Consider the following 15,809-nt stretch of genomic DNA (forward strand, 5'->3'; position numbering starts at 1 on the left):
GCCACTGGCTTGCTTGGTTTGTGACTTGTGGAGCTGCCCATTGATGGATTTGCTCTTCAGTGTTTGGACTTTCAGCAGTGAAAATTAAACCACACTGAACTGAACTAAACTGAACTTCAACTCTGAAAAAAGTAGTGACACAATTTAAATTTACTAAAACTTCTATGTAAAGCTGCTTTGACACAATCTACATTGTAAAAGCGCTACAGAAATCAAGATGAATTGAATAGAATTACACCTCATCCCAATCGTATACAAAGTTATGTACATATATTGCCATACATCATATTTCTATATAGGACATTGTGTTTCTAGGTTTAAAAAAACTAAGTTTCATGTTTTGGAGAACTTAAAAATATAGTAATAAAATATATAATAAACTATATTCTACAAACTCAACAATAACTTATTCTTCATGACTGTAAAACTTTTAAAATCACACTGCTTTCTGGAAACACAATGAGGCTTCTACAAAAAATACCTACATTATTTAATAATGTGTTTATTTATAATAATCTATATAAATACTAATATTTGCTTGCTTAATTTTTCAGATTAATGAAGAAAATATTTACAACATTTTCCCACAAAAGAGGAGCAGTTTACTCAGACAGCTTTTGATATAATAAGTGCCAGAGCAGATATCTTTCATAATGTTTTATGTGTATTAATAGTCAATATTACTAATTTCTACACTTTTGTTGCATCAGACCTCACATCAATTAGATGAGACAGGAGATGTTATCCTCTGTTGCTGGTCTATTTGTTTGAAAAATGAGTTTCCATCAAACTCATCAAGTTTGCAGACGACACTACTGTTATCGGCCTCATCCAGAACGGTGACGAGTCTGCATACAGACAAGAGGTGGAGCGGCTGGCGTTATGGTGCAGATACAACAACCTGGAGCTGAACACGCTCAAAACAGTGGAGATGATAGTGGACTTCAAGAGAAACCCCCTTGCACTCCCCCCACTCACCATCATGAAAAGCACTGTGGCTGCAGTAGAGTCATTCAGGTTCCTGGGCACCACCATCTGTCAGGATCTGAAGTGGGACATTCATATAGACTCTATTGTGAAGAAAGCCCAGCAGAGACTGTACTTCCTTCGTCAGCTGAGGAAGTTCAACCTGCCACAGGAGCTGCTCGTACAGTTCTACTCAACTGTCATCCAATCCATCCTCTGCACTTCAATCACTGTCTGGTTCGGCTCAGCTGCCAAAACCGACCTCCGTAGACTACAGCGAATAGTCCGGACTGCTGAACGAATCACTGGCACAACTCTTCCTACACTTCAAGAACTGTACTCTTCCAGAGTGAGTAAAAGGGCTCGCAAAATCACTCTGGACGCCTCACACCCAGCACACTACCTGTTCGAACTGTTACCGTCTGGCTGGCGCTTCAGAGCACCAAGCACAAAAACAGCCAGACACAGAAAAAGTTTCTTTCATCAGGCTGTCTACCTTATGAACAGTTAAATATTCCCCTACTGTGCAATAAATATGTGCAATACTTTATCATACGCACTTGTACACAGCACCTTATATCAATATACAATGCAATACCTTCTACATTCGCACTTGTACACAGCACCTTATAACCTGTATTTATAACAATCTGTACATACAACTCAACATCCAGGTTTCTTGACTAACCGCATCTGTTTAATGTTTATCATTTTTATTTTTATTTAATTTTTTTTTTTTTTTTTTCATATTTATTTTGTGTTGTCACTTGTCACTTTATGTACACTGGAAGCTTCTGTAGCCAAAACAAATTCCTTGTGTGTGTGAAGCACACTTGGCAATAAAACTGATTCTGATTCTGAAAAGAGGACGAGCTCATCCAGGAGCACAATGTAAATGTCTTAAACTGTTTCAGATATTTATGGTTTTCAGAAAACTACATTATACATATATATATATATATATATATATATATTTTTTTTTTACTAAAACAGAAATAGCTTTGTTGAATGCATTTCACCTTGTATAAACATGGTTTGTTTTTATAAACTTATTTCTTTACACTAGTATACATTTTAAAAGCACTCTGTCCATTACTATTGAAAATACTTGAGTTTCATTTAGTATCAGTCAGCACAGTCTACTCAAATATTTTGGAGATACCATTCACAGAGATACATAGAAATGCTTTATTCCCTGATGTCTTTGCATAAAAGCTATTGTAAGGAAACTTAAAAAACATGAAATTTATAATGGCATAATTTCATAGTAATAAATTTAACATTTATTTTACAGTGTGAGATTGCTAATCCACTGAAAATTGCTGTCTGAGGGATGACCATGAGGACTTCTGCATTGTCTTGGAGGATAAGCAGGTCATGGCTTGCTTGGAAAATCTGGTTAGAACTGCTGAACTGTATTTTTACAAACATTCCTCAATGAATTGATTCCTCAAAAAATTGATTGATTGTGTTGCTAATATTGTGACATACAGCTTTTTAAAATGTACTGGTTTTATATGTTATGAAATGCATAAATTCTGTCAGATTTTGTATAAAAATTTTAGTATTCCCACAAAAAAGTTTGTGCATGCACAGAGTAAAAAATGACAGAACATTTTTAAAGCATGGATAAAGCACTTTTTCAGAGCTTAAAACTGATGTAAAATTTAAATAGATTTGTTTAACAAATTGTATGAACCATTTTGTTATCAGTGGAACTTGTAATAAAATGATATTTGGCAAAAAAATGCATTATGTATGTATTTCATTAAAATTATTTATTTAAAATGTTACGAATGAGTAATTTTCATTAATACATTTGAGTAAATTGTGGTTTATTTGCTTAAATTATAAAAGCAAATTCCACTAATAATATTAAAATCGTCATGTATCACTCAAAAAATATGTAGCAAACTTCACAGTAGTTTTTGCTTTAAAAAAAAGTCTTGGAAACTAGCTTACTTAAACATAGTGCATGCAATATTGTTACAGCTAGCCTATTTGTTTAAGTAAAAAGCACATACGATTTCTTACAGCGCGTTGAGCAAATAGATTTCTTTCAAATGTAGACTATTTATTATTTTAATTGCGTGTTAAATTGCTGTCAATTTATTATGAGTGCACAGATTATATTGGCTTTTTTGTTTTCTTTCCATACATAAGTTTATCTTTCAAACCGTTGTGTTCAAATGATTTTGCTGGTAAAACAAAACAAAATCTACTCTTTCGAAACACCTGAATTGTGTTTTTATTTGTCCTTGCCCTCCTGTGAAAATTTTATTTCTTTTCAAAATATTTCCAGAGGGTTGCTAAATGGAGAGAAGACATTTTTTACAACATAATAGTTTTAATAACTCATTATTAACAACTCATTTCTTTTCTTTAGTGACAGTGCACATAAAATATATATTTTTAGTTGTTTTGCAAGATACTAATATTCAGCTTAAGGTGCAAAGTTTAACTATAGGTTAATTAAGCAAGTCACTGGACAATAGTGGTTGGTTTTGTAGCCAATCAGGAAAAGGAAAAAAAGATCATTCTTAAGGGAGCAAATAATGTTGACCCAGTGGTCAAAAAAAATTTATTTCAGCCAAACTAAAAGAAATAAGACTTTCCCCAGCCAGAAGGTAAATCATATTAGAAAAAAACTGTGAAAATGTCCTTAATTGGTCTGTTAAACAGCACTTAGGAATTTTTTTGTGAAAAAGAATACAAATTTCACAGGAGGGGTTAACAACAATATTACTTTAACTGTACATATCTGTGTGTTAGCAACATGCGGATGATCAGATTTCACTCCATTATAGTTAAACTCTGCAGCGACTCCCGAAATCTCATGTGTTGTAAACTGCGACTCCTGCTCAACTGTACTCAACATTGAACACCCTGAGAAGGGGCTAATGCAGACTATTAGCCTTACAGATTTTAAAGAAAAACATGCAAATTTTGGTTACTGTTGTAATGATGTGAATGTTATAACTTTCTTGTTTACCTGCATGTGGTTTTAATGGATTAAAAAGTACACAAACTGCTCAAATAAAGAAATATTCCAAACATCCTTTAATGCAAACATGGTGTGTTTTACACTTAATTTAACATACAATTGTATAATTTCTTAGACTCTGTATTTTTAAGAGATGATTCATAAAAATTTTTAAATATAATCATTTTACATTAACTATTCTATACGTCTTCCTTGTGTTCAGTAAGGAACCTCATTATGTAAGATATATGGAAGATTTGGAGGGTGAGTAAATTAACTTTTTGTTCTTCCTTTGTTTACATGCTTGTACCTTAAGTGTTAGTACTATTACTACATAATATTACTACCTAAACATTTCAAATCTTACACTTTCATATGTATTTTTTTTAAGTATTAATATGTACCTTTAGGATACTAAACTGGACCCTTTAGCTACAAATAAGTACAACATTTGTACTTGGTATTTTAAAAAGTGTAAGGTTATAGCTTTAATCTCCAGATATTGTTGATTCATTTCAACATAAAAGACCTTTTTTCTGGTTTTAGTGTTCAGGTTTGGGTTTCTGTAAATACTAAAGAATTAAGCATGATATTGATATGTGCTAATCATGTAGTTCCTACTTGAAACAGAGGAAACATGATCTGCCAAAAGAGAACATACCTGATCTGAGAAGTTGGTTTCTCTAGAAATGGATGCCTTTACAATTTAACACACAGCATGACAACATATTGTGAACAGCATTTTTTAATTTACTCTGCATGACAGAAAATAAATAAATAATACATTTAAAAAGAATATTTAAATAAGCAAATATATTGGATGATTGGATCCTAATATTCTGGCATGTTATGTTTATTGTTTATCAGTCAGACATTCATACATTTTCCTTCGGCTTAGTTCCTTTGTTCATCAGGAGTCGCCACAGAAGAATGAACTGCTAACTTATCCAGCATTTCTTTTACACAGCGGATGCCCTTCCAGCTGCAACCCAGTATTGGGAAACATCCATACACACTCATTCACACACAGACATTCATACACTACGGACAATTGAGTTTATTCAACTCACCTATGGCACATAGCTTTGGACTTGTGGGGGAAACCGTAGCACCTGGAGGAAACATGCAAACTCCACACAGAAATGCCAACTGACCCAGCCGAGACTCAAACCAGGGACCTTATTGCTTTGAGGCGACAGTGCAAACTACCGAGCCATCACGCCATTATTTGACAACATGTCGTCACCTTAGAATTATAAGGTTCTATCTAAAACATTTTTGTCAAAATTTAGTTATTCCAAAGAATACACAAGACATGTCACTCGTATCTTTTTGAATGGGGAAAAGTGTAACTGTCAATATGGTGCATGAAGCCCCGCCTATTAGTGCAGGAGCCAATCAACGATTGCTATATGGAGAATAAAAGCCTGCCTTCTAGTACAGGACCCAATCATAGATCGTTATAGACTGACGATACTCTGGGGGAGGGGCTCGGATCAGACGTGAGTTTCTGCAGATTTTGTGTAATTTGGATGTTTAAAAATGAAACTAAAAAGACAGTTGTTGTTCAATTTCTTTGGTGATCCCTAATATGAAATTCAATCGTAAGTTTGGCAAGCAGTTTTGGAGAATTTAATGTTTCTTAATTCAGACAGAAGGCCCGAGCATACTGCCCGAGAGGCGTTTCAAAGATGGCCGCAGAGTGAAATGACTTGCCTTAAAGGGACTTTGGTTGTTCACGTATTTATATTAAAGGACAACTTATTTACATTATATGATTTTTTTCTGTCTAAGCTGTTTACATTTGAACACTTTTTATTTAAAAAAAAAAAAAAAAGGTTTTATCTATAAAGTCGAACTCTAGCTTAACTCTTTAAGGTGGGCCAATCAGCATTTCGAATGCACGAACGAGGACCAATCAGGATCATCTTTCTTGGTCATTTTGCCGGACTGCTCAGTTGACAGCGGGAAAGACCAGAAAGAAACACAAAATCAGAGTCGACTAAATAATGCCGCATCACATAAATTTGAGAAGAAACCTAAAACTGAAAAGATGTGTGTAAATGTGATGATTTAGAAGCATTTTTAAACATTGAGATGAAATGTTACATTTTACATTGTTGAAAAAGAAACAGTTATAAAGCAAATTTAATATATTAAATGTGAAATAATTTTATTTGTGTATATATAGTCAGTGAAACATTTTTCAGTGTTTGTTAAACAACTCATTTGCTCATTGTCTGTTTTCTTTTAAAGTCTTTAAACTTGATATTAAGCATTGAAGGGGCATTTAATTCATAGGACATTCAACAAATTTAATTCAATATTTCACATAAAGCATATAATTCAATATGAATATGACCATATTAATTACATAAAATTAACATTTGCACTGAACACAATATTTAGCACAGCCTTGTATGCTTAATTTGAATAAGAAAAATCTATGTTATAGAAAGCAAAAAACGTAACTTTCTCAAACATCAACTTATTGTTACAACAACAATTTAAACATTTTTCAATTAATAAGCAGACTGGTTGTATTTCTTGATAAGTAAATGATTCAATTAATGATCTGCCAGATAGAATCTTATAATTCCAAGCGGAAAATTACTGTTTAGAATCAGAAGGTTCTATCTGCATTTGCCCTGTTTGTTTTACCCCAACTTGCTAATTGAAGAGTATTTTGATTATTTACATTTAGAGTACATTTAGGGTCTCTGTCATGTTAAAGTATGAAAGAGAACCGTTACACACATATTATTTGCTTAATGGAATGCAAAGACTATGAAGCTCAATATCTCAAAATCATTTAGAATGGAGATAGAACGTTGTAATTCCAAGGCGACGATGAGCACACAAATCCTCACAACACATTCGAAAACAGAAATAGCACAGACCACAGTGTAAATGTGTCAAGGGACCACAAAATGCAACAAACCCGGCTGTTTTCTATTTAGAGTACACTGTTGATTTAGCATTAATTGTAATTCCTCAAACAACAAGGAATCATACAATAAGGACGTTAAAAAAACACCTTTCAGATGTACTACCCTGATTCTAAACAGGTTTGTCACTTTTTGGGTTCCCCACAACACATTTTTGTAGTCTGCACTATTTGCTGCACGTTTCTGTATTTGCATGTGTTGTCAAACTGACAATATAAACTATAAATTTTCCTATCACTTTTGGCCACGACTCTTGTAATCTGCTTTTATGTAGTCATCTTTTTGTGTTAGATATCAGACACCCAGAACAAACACCTGAAATGCATCACTCTGCAAAATAAACCAATCAACATAAACCTACCATTATTTTTATTTTCATTTAAAAATATTACAGGATGTTTTTTTTCTTTCCATGAGTTTCTCGTTTCATTCCATTCAGTTATACAAAGGTAAATAAAGGGTACAAATCTATACAAATTGTTTTGCCTGCAAACAACTTTTCCTTTTTTTTAAATAACATTAATTTATTTACTTAATCATCTGTAAATGTATTTACAAATATCACAATTAGATCCTGCAAAATGTCTGTTTTTAAATTACTTCTAACACAACGTGGTGAGATTTGGATAAAAATCACATGTTTGATTACCATTTAATATTACAAAATATCCTAAAACATATGGTATCATGGTGGCAGAGTGGGTAGCACGATTACCTCACAGCAAGAAGGTTGCTGGTTCAAGCCTCGGCTGGGTCAGTTGGCATTTCTGTGTGGAGTTTGCATGTTCTCCCCGTGTTCGCATGGGTTTCCTCTGGGTGCTCCTGTTTCCCCCAAAGACATGTGCTAGGTGAATTGGGTAAGCCAAATTTTCTGTAATGTATGTGAGTGTATAGATGTTTCCTAGTGATGGGTTCATTCCACTGTGGTGACCCCTGATTAATAAAGGGACTATGGAAATGAATGAATGAATTAATGAATGAATGAATCCTAAAATATGGTATCACATTGTGAAAAAAACAGACCTCAGAAACAAATAATGCAATGTCTGCAACAAACAAATCCTAAAAAACTTTAATAGCTTCACGTTTTCATTAATTACACCATGAATGATGTTTTCTTTAAGCTAAGAAAGTAAAAATAAAACAAAAACTACATTTACTGTATCAGTTCATTCATATTCATATGTTCACTAATCCTGACAGACCTCTTTATTGCAAACTTCAGCATATATGGTGGTTTCTTGTCCTGAGCTTTGCGCTGAGGTGCTTTTGGTTTGGGGACTGGTGAAGTCAATTTCTCCATAGTGGACAATGTCATCCTCAGCATTTGGCATCTCTGGCTCTTCACTCTCCAAAAAGGCAGCATTAGCATAAACAGTGCTGATCTGCACAGGTTTTTCCTGAAGCTGAAAGAGGAAATATATTAACAGACCAAATCTGTGGTTTCAGTTTTTAAATTTCCGTTTCTGCACATTGTTAGCTATTACAATAAACTGAGTATTTATATCAGATAACCATTTATCAGCTTCCTGTTTGAAGTGACAGTAATGAGAACTGCCAAATGGCCACAGAACATACCTGATCCGTGTCAGTTTCCCTTTCAACGAATGACTTTACTCTTCGAATTCTGTATTAGTGAGAAAAACAATAGTTCACAATGGACCTCCATTTTAAAAGCACCAGATATTATGCACAGATGAAGCAAAGTTATTAGTGCTTCTTTGACTTGTTTATAGTTTTCATGTTTTCCCATGTGATCTTTAACAGATCAAGCATTTCGTGTTGACCCTTGTCACATTTTCCAGCTTCCTCGGCAGTGGAATTTTGTCATAGTTAAGTAAACTTAGAGTGTAGTGAGTGTGAGAGTACCACAATTAATATTTGCATTCCTATTTGCTCAAATGGTAAAAGAAATGATAAGTGATAAGTGTTTAACGACTTTCAATAGAAGGAAACCAACTGTGAGAGACCGACAACAGCAGCCAGAAGAGAGAAATTACTGCATTCCCCATAGACCAGTGGTGCCCAAACTCGGTCCTGAGGAGTTTAGTTCCCACACCAGTTGAACACCTGAACCAGCTAATCAAGGTCTTTCTAGGTATACTTGACAGGGTTCATACAAATTTTTACTCCTAAAATTCCATGACTTTTTCAAGATTTTTCCAGAACTTTCACATACATTTTCATGACCTATTGATTCATGTAATGTCATGGTAAATAATAAGAAAAACAATGCATGTTCAAATTTATTACAGCAAATCATAGAACATGCAACAATCTCATTTATTCATTTTCTTTTCAGCTTAGTCCTTTTATTAATCTGGGGTCGCCACAGCGGAATGAACCGCCAACTTATCCAGCATATGTTTTACACAGTGGATGCCCTTCCAGCTGTAACCCATCACTGGGAAACACACTCTCATTCACACACATACACTACAGACTATTTAGCTTACCCAATTCACCTATAACACGTCTTTGGAAACCGGAGCACCTGGAGGAAACCCACATGAACTCGGGGAGAACATGCAAACTCCACACAGAAAAGCCAACTGACCCAGCTGAGGCTCGAAGCAGCGACCCACTGCGCCACCGTGCAGCCCCACGCTACAATCTATTTTGTTTAAATTTGTTTATAAAATTTTGATAATGCTTACACAGCACTAACAATGTGAGAGCAAGTTTTTGGCCAAGGACAGAAAAGAAAAGACCTATATTCAATTAAGGTGGCACAATATATTGTTTCAGCATCGATATCGCAATGTGCGCATCCGCAATAGTCACATAGTTTAATCATAATGTAGTAAAAGTTTATCATCTGAATGTATTTTTAAAGAGATTCACCCAAAAATTACATTACATTTTCATTACACCCTTTACTTGTTTCAAACATTTATAGCTTTTCTTTTTTTATGAACACAAAAAGAATATAATTTAATAACTCCTTAGTATTGAAACAAGTGAAGTGTGAGTAAATAGTGAGTACATTTTAATCTTTGAGTGAACTGTCCCTTTAAGGCCTGTGACTGTATGAACATTTCAATATTTCAAATTTTAAAACATCCGGCCACAAGTATTTTTTGTAACTTTAATAAAGATTAAATAATATACAATGAAGACTATGCCTTGTTGATTATTCAATATCTGTACCTGAATAGTGAATACCTGAAAACAATAATTCACTTTTATCTTTACTATATTTTATTGATCTATGCCTGTAATTTATTTGTTATATATTGTTCAAGATTCACTCCCTTACAAAATTAATTCAATCAATCCTCCCAATCAATCCAAATAAACCTGTTAAATCATGAAATTGTATTCAAATCGCAATATATATCACAAAAATACAAAATTCCGTAATGTCAGATTTTTCCAACATCACACAGCCCTAATTCAAGTATACAGATATTTGTTAAACTAATTTCCATGACTTTTCCAAAACAAAGTTTTTTTTTTGTTTTTTTTTCCAAAACTTTTCCAGGCCTGGAAAATGCCATGTCAAAATTCCATGACTTTTCCAGGTTTTTCCATGACAGTATGAACCTTGCTAGAAACTTCCAGCCAGGTGTGTTGAAAGAAGCTGGCGTTAAACTGCAGAACACCAGCCCTCCAGGACAAAGTTTGGGCACCCCTGCCATAGACGCTGCATTACAAACACCAAGCATTATATTGAAGCAAAGATAATATAATACAAAGTGTAGCTTTATAAACATATCATTTATTTATTAAGATATTAAAATCTCTATTTTTAAGATGCTTTTAAGACATTAAAATGCTTGAAGATATCTTTAAAATCTTCAAGATGCTGGTCACTAGGTCGTCACCATCTTGTGTAAAGGTTATATTTTTTCCATTTTTTCTTATTTCAGTTTGTTTGGAACAACAGCCAATAGTATCTAGATGCAGACTTTGATTTGCAAGCTGAGACTGCATATGTCAGAGATGCAATGTCAGACACAATGCACTCAATGGAGTTAGTGACGTCACTGAGGGCTAGGGTTAGGCATGAAAAAGCATTGCAAGCAGCTCAGTTAACAACTGCACCAAGTCTGCATCAAGACCCCTCTCATAACAGCAATTAAACTGATCACTTCTCAGGTCATTATTATACCCCATAAGATTTTTTTTTCAATTGGCTACAGAACAAACCACTGTTGTCCAATGGCTTGAAATAACTTGTCTTCTTGACCCTAGTTAAGCTTTTAAATTGCACTTGCCAAATAGTTATCTTACAATATGACTAGTAAAATATATATCTTGATCAAGACAAAAAAAATTTAGTTGTTAAACTAAAAATATCCATTAAGCAGCACTTAAAAACATTTGGAAAAGTTAAAAAACTGCAAAGTAGGGCTTTTAATTTTGACCTGCCCTGAATATTGCATTGTGAATGTCAGAATGAATTTATTTCTAAGTCTGGTCACTGTTTTGCATGCATCATATTCTTGATGCCTCAAAAAGTGTGCAAAAAGGCCATCTGCCTACCTTAGGAGAAGTGTTACCAGCAGAAATAAAAACAGAAACAACGAAACTCCTCCAACACAGCCAATGATCAAATACAGAGATTTCAAGGCAGCAGCATCTGGACATTAAAAGAAATAATAATAAAAGAAACTTGTTTAGCAAACTGTTGTTCAGCACTGATAAAAATTCCAATCAGTTTAACCAGAAGCTATACTAAGATTATTAGAAAAATGTTTAATGCATATCTGTAATAAACTCACCTTCCACAACTAGCTGGATCCCTTCTGACGTTTGATTACCAAGTTTATTCTCTGCCTTGCAGAAATACAAACCTCCACTATTAGTATTTACATTTAAGAACAAGCGTTCTCCAAAAATCAGTTGTTTCTCCAGTCCACCTTTGTACCAGGTGTAGTTCATTTTATCTGATGGATTGGCTGTGCTTTTGCAGGTCAAAGTCACATTTGTGCCAACAGGCACTGAAGCAGATGGACTGATGATGATGTTAGTTTCTTTTGGAGGAACTAGGACAAAAAAAGACATCTGTTTCATTCTACTAGAAATACAAAACTACTACATCTGTACTAGAAATCACACAAGTCTGAACTGTAAGGATGGCTATATCTCTCCATAATATTAATATTAAAACCCTGAGAACTGTTATGGAACTCAACACGAGACAAGACCACGAGAATGGTCAGGGACCAAAACAATAAACTTTCTAATCTGAAGTTCTAATTGTTCAGGTTCAGGTTGTCTTGATCATGCATCCTGAGCCCCCCCTCTTTGCCCTGGTCTTTACCTTCTCGACCAGAGTAGCTCCACACAGAATGTCCAAGTTTTAATATGGTGTATCTTGTGGCTCTATATTCATGTTTGGTGTCAGTTTAAATGTCTCTGTGTGATTGATAAAGTGGTCCTAATTTCACTGTAATATTTTTCAATCTCCCTTATATCAGTTAATTTGGGTTTTGACTTTGATAAGATCTTTGTCAGATGCTCCACTTCAGGGAAATGGTCTTCACATCAACTCATGACCAGGCAATGGTCTTGGTGAAGCTTTTATGGTTTTGAATTTATGGTGATTTGAGTATTTAGGCAAAAGGTCATCCATTCAGGCTCAATGGATGAAGCATACAACATTACAGACCTGTTAATTTCTGAATAACACTGATTTAGTATAATACAATCTAGTGGCTAAATCAAACTTTATGTATAAGCAAGCATGGGGCGGCCTAATATTACTTAAAGGAAATTAGTTTACAGTTATATCCTCTGTCTAAGAACCAGAACTGGCGAGGATGTGTCCATGAGCAGATGTAACTGGCCAGCATACTGACTCTTAAGTGACTTTGGGTAAACGATGAACCACTTACTGAAAATAAGGATTTATTAAGTTAATCAATCTAAATTATACCAAATCACAACCTATAAGATAATCAGCTTGAATTGGATGAACCTAAATTAAAATTATTATAAATTGGAGTCAGATTAAATTTGGAGTTGGAAACAAATTAAAATAAATTCTACCAAATAAAAATATTTCTTTTCATATGTGCTAAAAAGGCTTACACGCATTTAACCTTCACCCATACTGTTAGTTTCGTCATAGGACTAATAGGTGGACCCCTACAGAACATAAGGCTCATGAAAAAGAGCAACATGACTCCACGTTACTTACACAAGACATTTAGTAACATGGTGGTCTCCACAGTTGAGTCATTAGATGTATTTCTTGGGTACGTAACAATGCAGGAGATGTTTCTTCTGTTATCCACATATGAAGCTTTGAAGGTCATGAGTGAAATCACTGACTGCGTTATATTTGGGTTCTCCAGTAACTGTGTTGTAATGTTGGCATATTCAGGAATGTAAGACCAGGTTATATTAGGAGGTTGTTTTGGGCAGGGGGCTTCAGCAGAGCAGCTCACATTCACTGTACTTTCCACCATTACTTCTTGCAGATCGGAGGGTTTAAGGATGGGAGTCTGCGGTATATCTACAGGACAAAAAGTAGACTGTCTAAAATATTACATTTAAGAACACATTTAACACTGTCTTCATATAATCACACAAGGAAGTGGTGAAAAGTGACTTTGTGAGACGCTGAGAAATTCACCCAAACAATCCAGCCAAAATGTGCCTTCAAACAGGAATGGAAAGTCTTTTTGATTATGAATCATAAAGGAACAAAAGATCAGTGTATTTCTTGGAGACACCATTGGTTTCTGATGGCTTCACATGAATAGCCATTCAAATTATATTTAATACTGGGGGGAAATGTACTGAGAGAAGATTGTTAATTGCTATGACTGATATATTTAATTTTTAAATTATTATTATTATTTTTTCACCACAACAGCCACATTGCCCTGTCTTGTCATTATAGTACATTTATCAATTACAGTTAACAAGTACTGGGAAAAAATTTAGCAAGGTAATGTTTTGCAGTGAATGTTTTTATGGCTGTCGAATAATGGGATGCTACATTTAAAGAGGAATTAAAGATCTACCATTTTTTTATTTAATAAGATTACTAGACTGTAATAAACTTGGAATGATTAATACTACAAGCGCCATCTCAAAACAAAGTGAAAAGGAGGAAAGATCCAGTTTACATGCTTCATAATTGATTATACATTTACCTTTTGTAAATTAATCATTTAAATTGAACATTATAATGTGATTTCGCATAAATTCTAACACAAAGTATTAATTCTCTCTTCCATTGTCTCTACGTCTAAAGAAAATTGTAAAATTATTAAAGATTATAAAATTGATTATATATACACATGCACACATAGACATACTACACACATCTGTATGTATATGCATGTACACACACAGTTGAAGTCAAAATTATTAGTCCCCTTTTGAATTTTATTATTATTTTTTTTTTATATTTCCCAAATGATGATAAACAGAGCAAGGAAATGTCCACAGTATGTCTGATAATATTTTTTCTTCTGGAGAAAGTCTTATTTGTTTTATTTTGGCTAGAATAAAAGCAGTTTTTAATTTTTTAAAAACTATTTTAAAGGAGAAAATTATTGGCTCCTGGAAGCTATACTTTTTCCGATTGTTTGCAGAACAAACCATCGTTAGACAATAACTTGCCTAATTACCATATCCTACCTAGTTAACCTAGTTATGCCTTTAAACGTCACTTTAAGCTGTATAGAAGTGTCTTGAAAAATATCTAAAATAAATAAAAATTTTATAAAAATTAATAAAAAGTAAAAATATAAACCAGTTATTAGAAATGAGTTATTAAAACTATTATGTTTAGAAATGTGTTGAGAAAATCTCAGTTAAACAGAAATTTGGGAAAAAAAATAAACGAGGGCTAATCATTCTGACTTCAACTGTGTGCGTGTGTATATATACATAAAATTTAATTAATTTACAGCTATTTTATAGTTCTCTATTTATGAGAACGCATGTCTCCCACGAGAAGACATGACAAATAGTGATACATGAACCACAAAATATCTCAAATAAAAAAAAACTATAAATCACAGAGTAATTTTAACATTAAATGAGTAACAGTTCACAGAGCAGACCCACTTACCTGAGACAGAAATGTAGACAGGATTGGTATATGAGAAATACCAATGTTGTGGTTCGATTTCAACTCTAAAGTAGTAGTTGTCTGAATGACTTTTCATGACATTGTAGAAAACTGTCGTACAATCATACTTGCTAAGTTTTCCAGTCATCTCTATGTGGCTAAATCCTTTAGTCATGTTTGTACTTCCATTATAAACCACATTAGTCGGATCTTTTATTTCATGGGTTGTTTTGACCCAAAAACCAAATATTCTTCCATTGTTCATCTGTGTGCTGTCTGCCTCAAATTCACAGGGTATCCTCAAACAAGAGCCACTAAGTCCTGTTATATTGCTAGGTAAATGTGCATTATATTGTTCTGAAAACAGAAAGGTCATACAAGCTAAAACAACTTAAAATCCTTTTCCCCTCACAATAATAATAGAAATGTTTTCAGATCATTTTAGGTGTACACTTCAAGAACTGACTCACCTGTACATTTTAGTAAAAACGCATAAGGGAAGAGGAGAAAAAACATTAAAGGAAAGATGGACATCTCGACTGCTGTAAGTACAAACACAGACATAGAAACAGTTTTTAATCAGCTATACGGTATGTCAATTTTCAACTTGAATTTGTTAAAAGTTCACAAAACAACAACTCACCTACAGCAGTATACGGTATCATTCAGTGAAATGGAGGCTCTGACACAATTTCCTGACTGAGCAGTGGATTTCTAACAGCCTAACTAGTTTGCAGACAAAAGAAGTGATGCTGCAGTTAACTCTTTCCAGGGCCTCTCTATGGTGTAACAGGTAAAGAATTGAACATTTCAATATTAAAACAATCAATACCCCAAAGTCACACGCATTGAAACTACAAAATGCTCTACATCA

General features: G+C 33.9%; 1 protein-coding gene and 1 long non-coding RNA gene across 2 annotated transcripts; both read right to left on the reverse strand.

Annotated features, from left to right (window-relative positions):
• Window positions 1–8,076: 8,076 nt before the first annotated feature.
• Window positions 8,077–13,337, reverse strand: si:dkeyp-28d2.4 (cell adhesion molecule 3). The gene is made up of 5 exons (XM_056451148.1): window positions 13,046–13,337; window positions 11,625–11,888; window positions 11,386–11,482; window positions 8,476–8,524; window positions 8,077–8,303 (listed from the first exon to the last, which is right to left on the reverse strand). The coding sequence occupies exons 1-5, from the start codon at window positions 13,314–13,316 to the stop codon at window positions 8,088–8,090; spliced, it is 897 nt and encodes a 298-aa protein (XP_056307123.1). The 5' UTR covers window positions 13,317–13,337; the 3' UTR covers window positions 8,077–8,087.
• Window positions 13,338–15,209: 1,872 nt separating this feature from the next.
• Window positions 15,210–15,645, reverse strand: LOC130218221 (uncharacterized). The gene is made up of 3 exons (XR_008835928.1): window positions 15,579–15,645; window positions 15,406–15,477; window positions 15,210–15,292 (listed from the first exon to the last, which is right to left on the reverse strand). It is a non-coding gene; the product is annotated as an uncharacterized LOC130218221 (long non-coding RNA).
• Window positions 15,646–15,809: the final 164 nt, after the last annotated feature.

Source organism: Danio aesculapii, chromosome 24, assembly GCF_903798145.1.
Source record: "Danio aesculapii chromosome 24, fDanAes4.1, whole genome shotgun sequence".
Classification (NCBI taxonomy): domain Eukaryota; kingdom Metazoa; phylum Chordata; class Actinopteri; order Cypriniformes; family Danionidae; genus Danio; species Danio aesculapii.

What these genes read in the sequence shown, in the direction of transcription:
- si:dkeyp-28d2.4 (XM_056451148.1), bottom strand. Translation starts at nt 13,316, where the DNA reads ATGGTGGAAAGTACAGTGAATGTGAGCTGCTCTGCTGAAGCCCCCTGC. An exon ending in CATGTTACTAAATGTCTTGT is followed by an intron (nt 11,889 to 13,045) that starts GTAAGTAACGTG and finishes TTTTTGTCCTAG; the next exon opens with TTCCTCCAAAAGAAACTAAC. An exon ending in GATCCAGCTAGTTGTGGAAG is followed by an intron (nt 11,483 to 11,624) that starts GTGAGTTTATTA and finishes TTTAATGTCCAG; the next exon opens with ATGCTGCTGCCTTGAAATCT.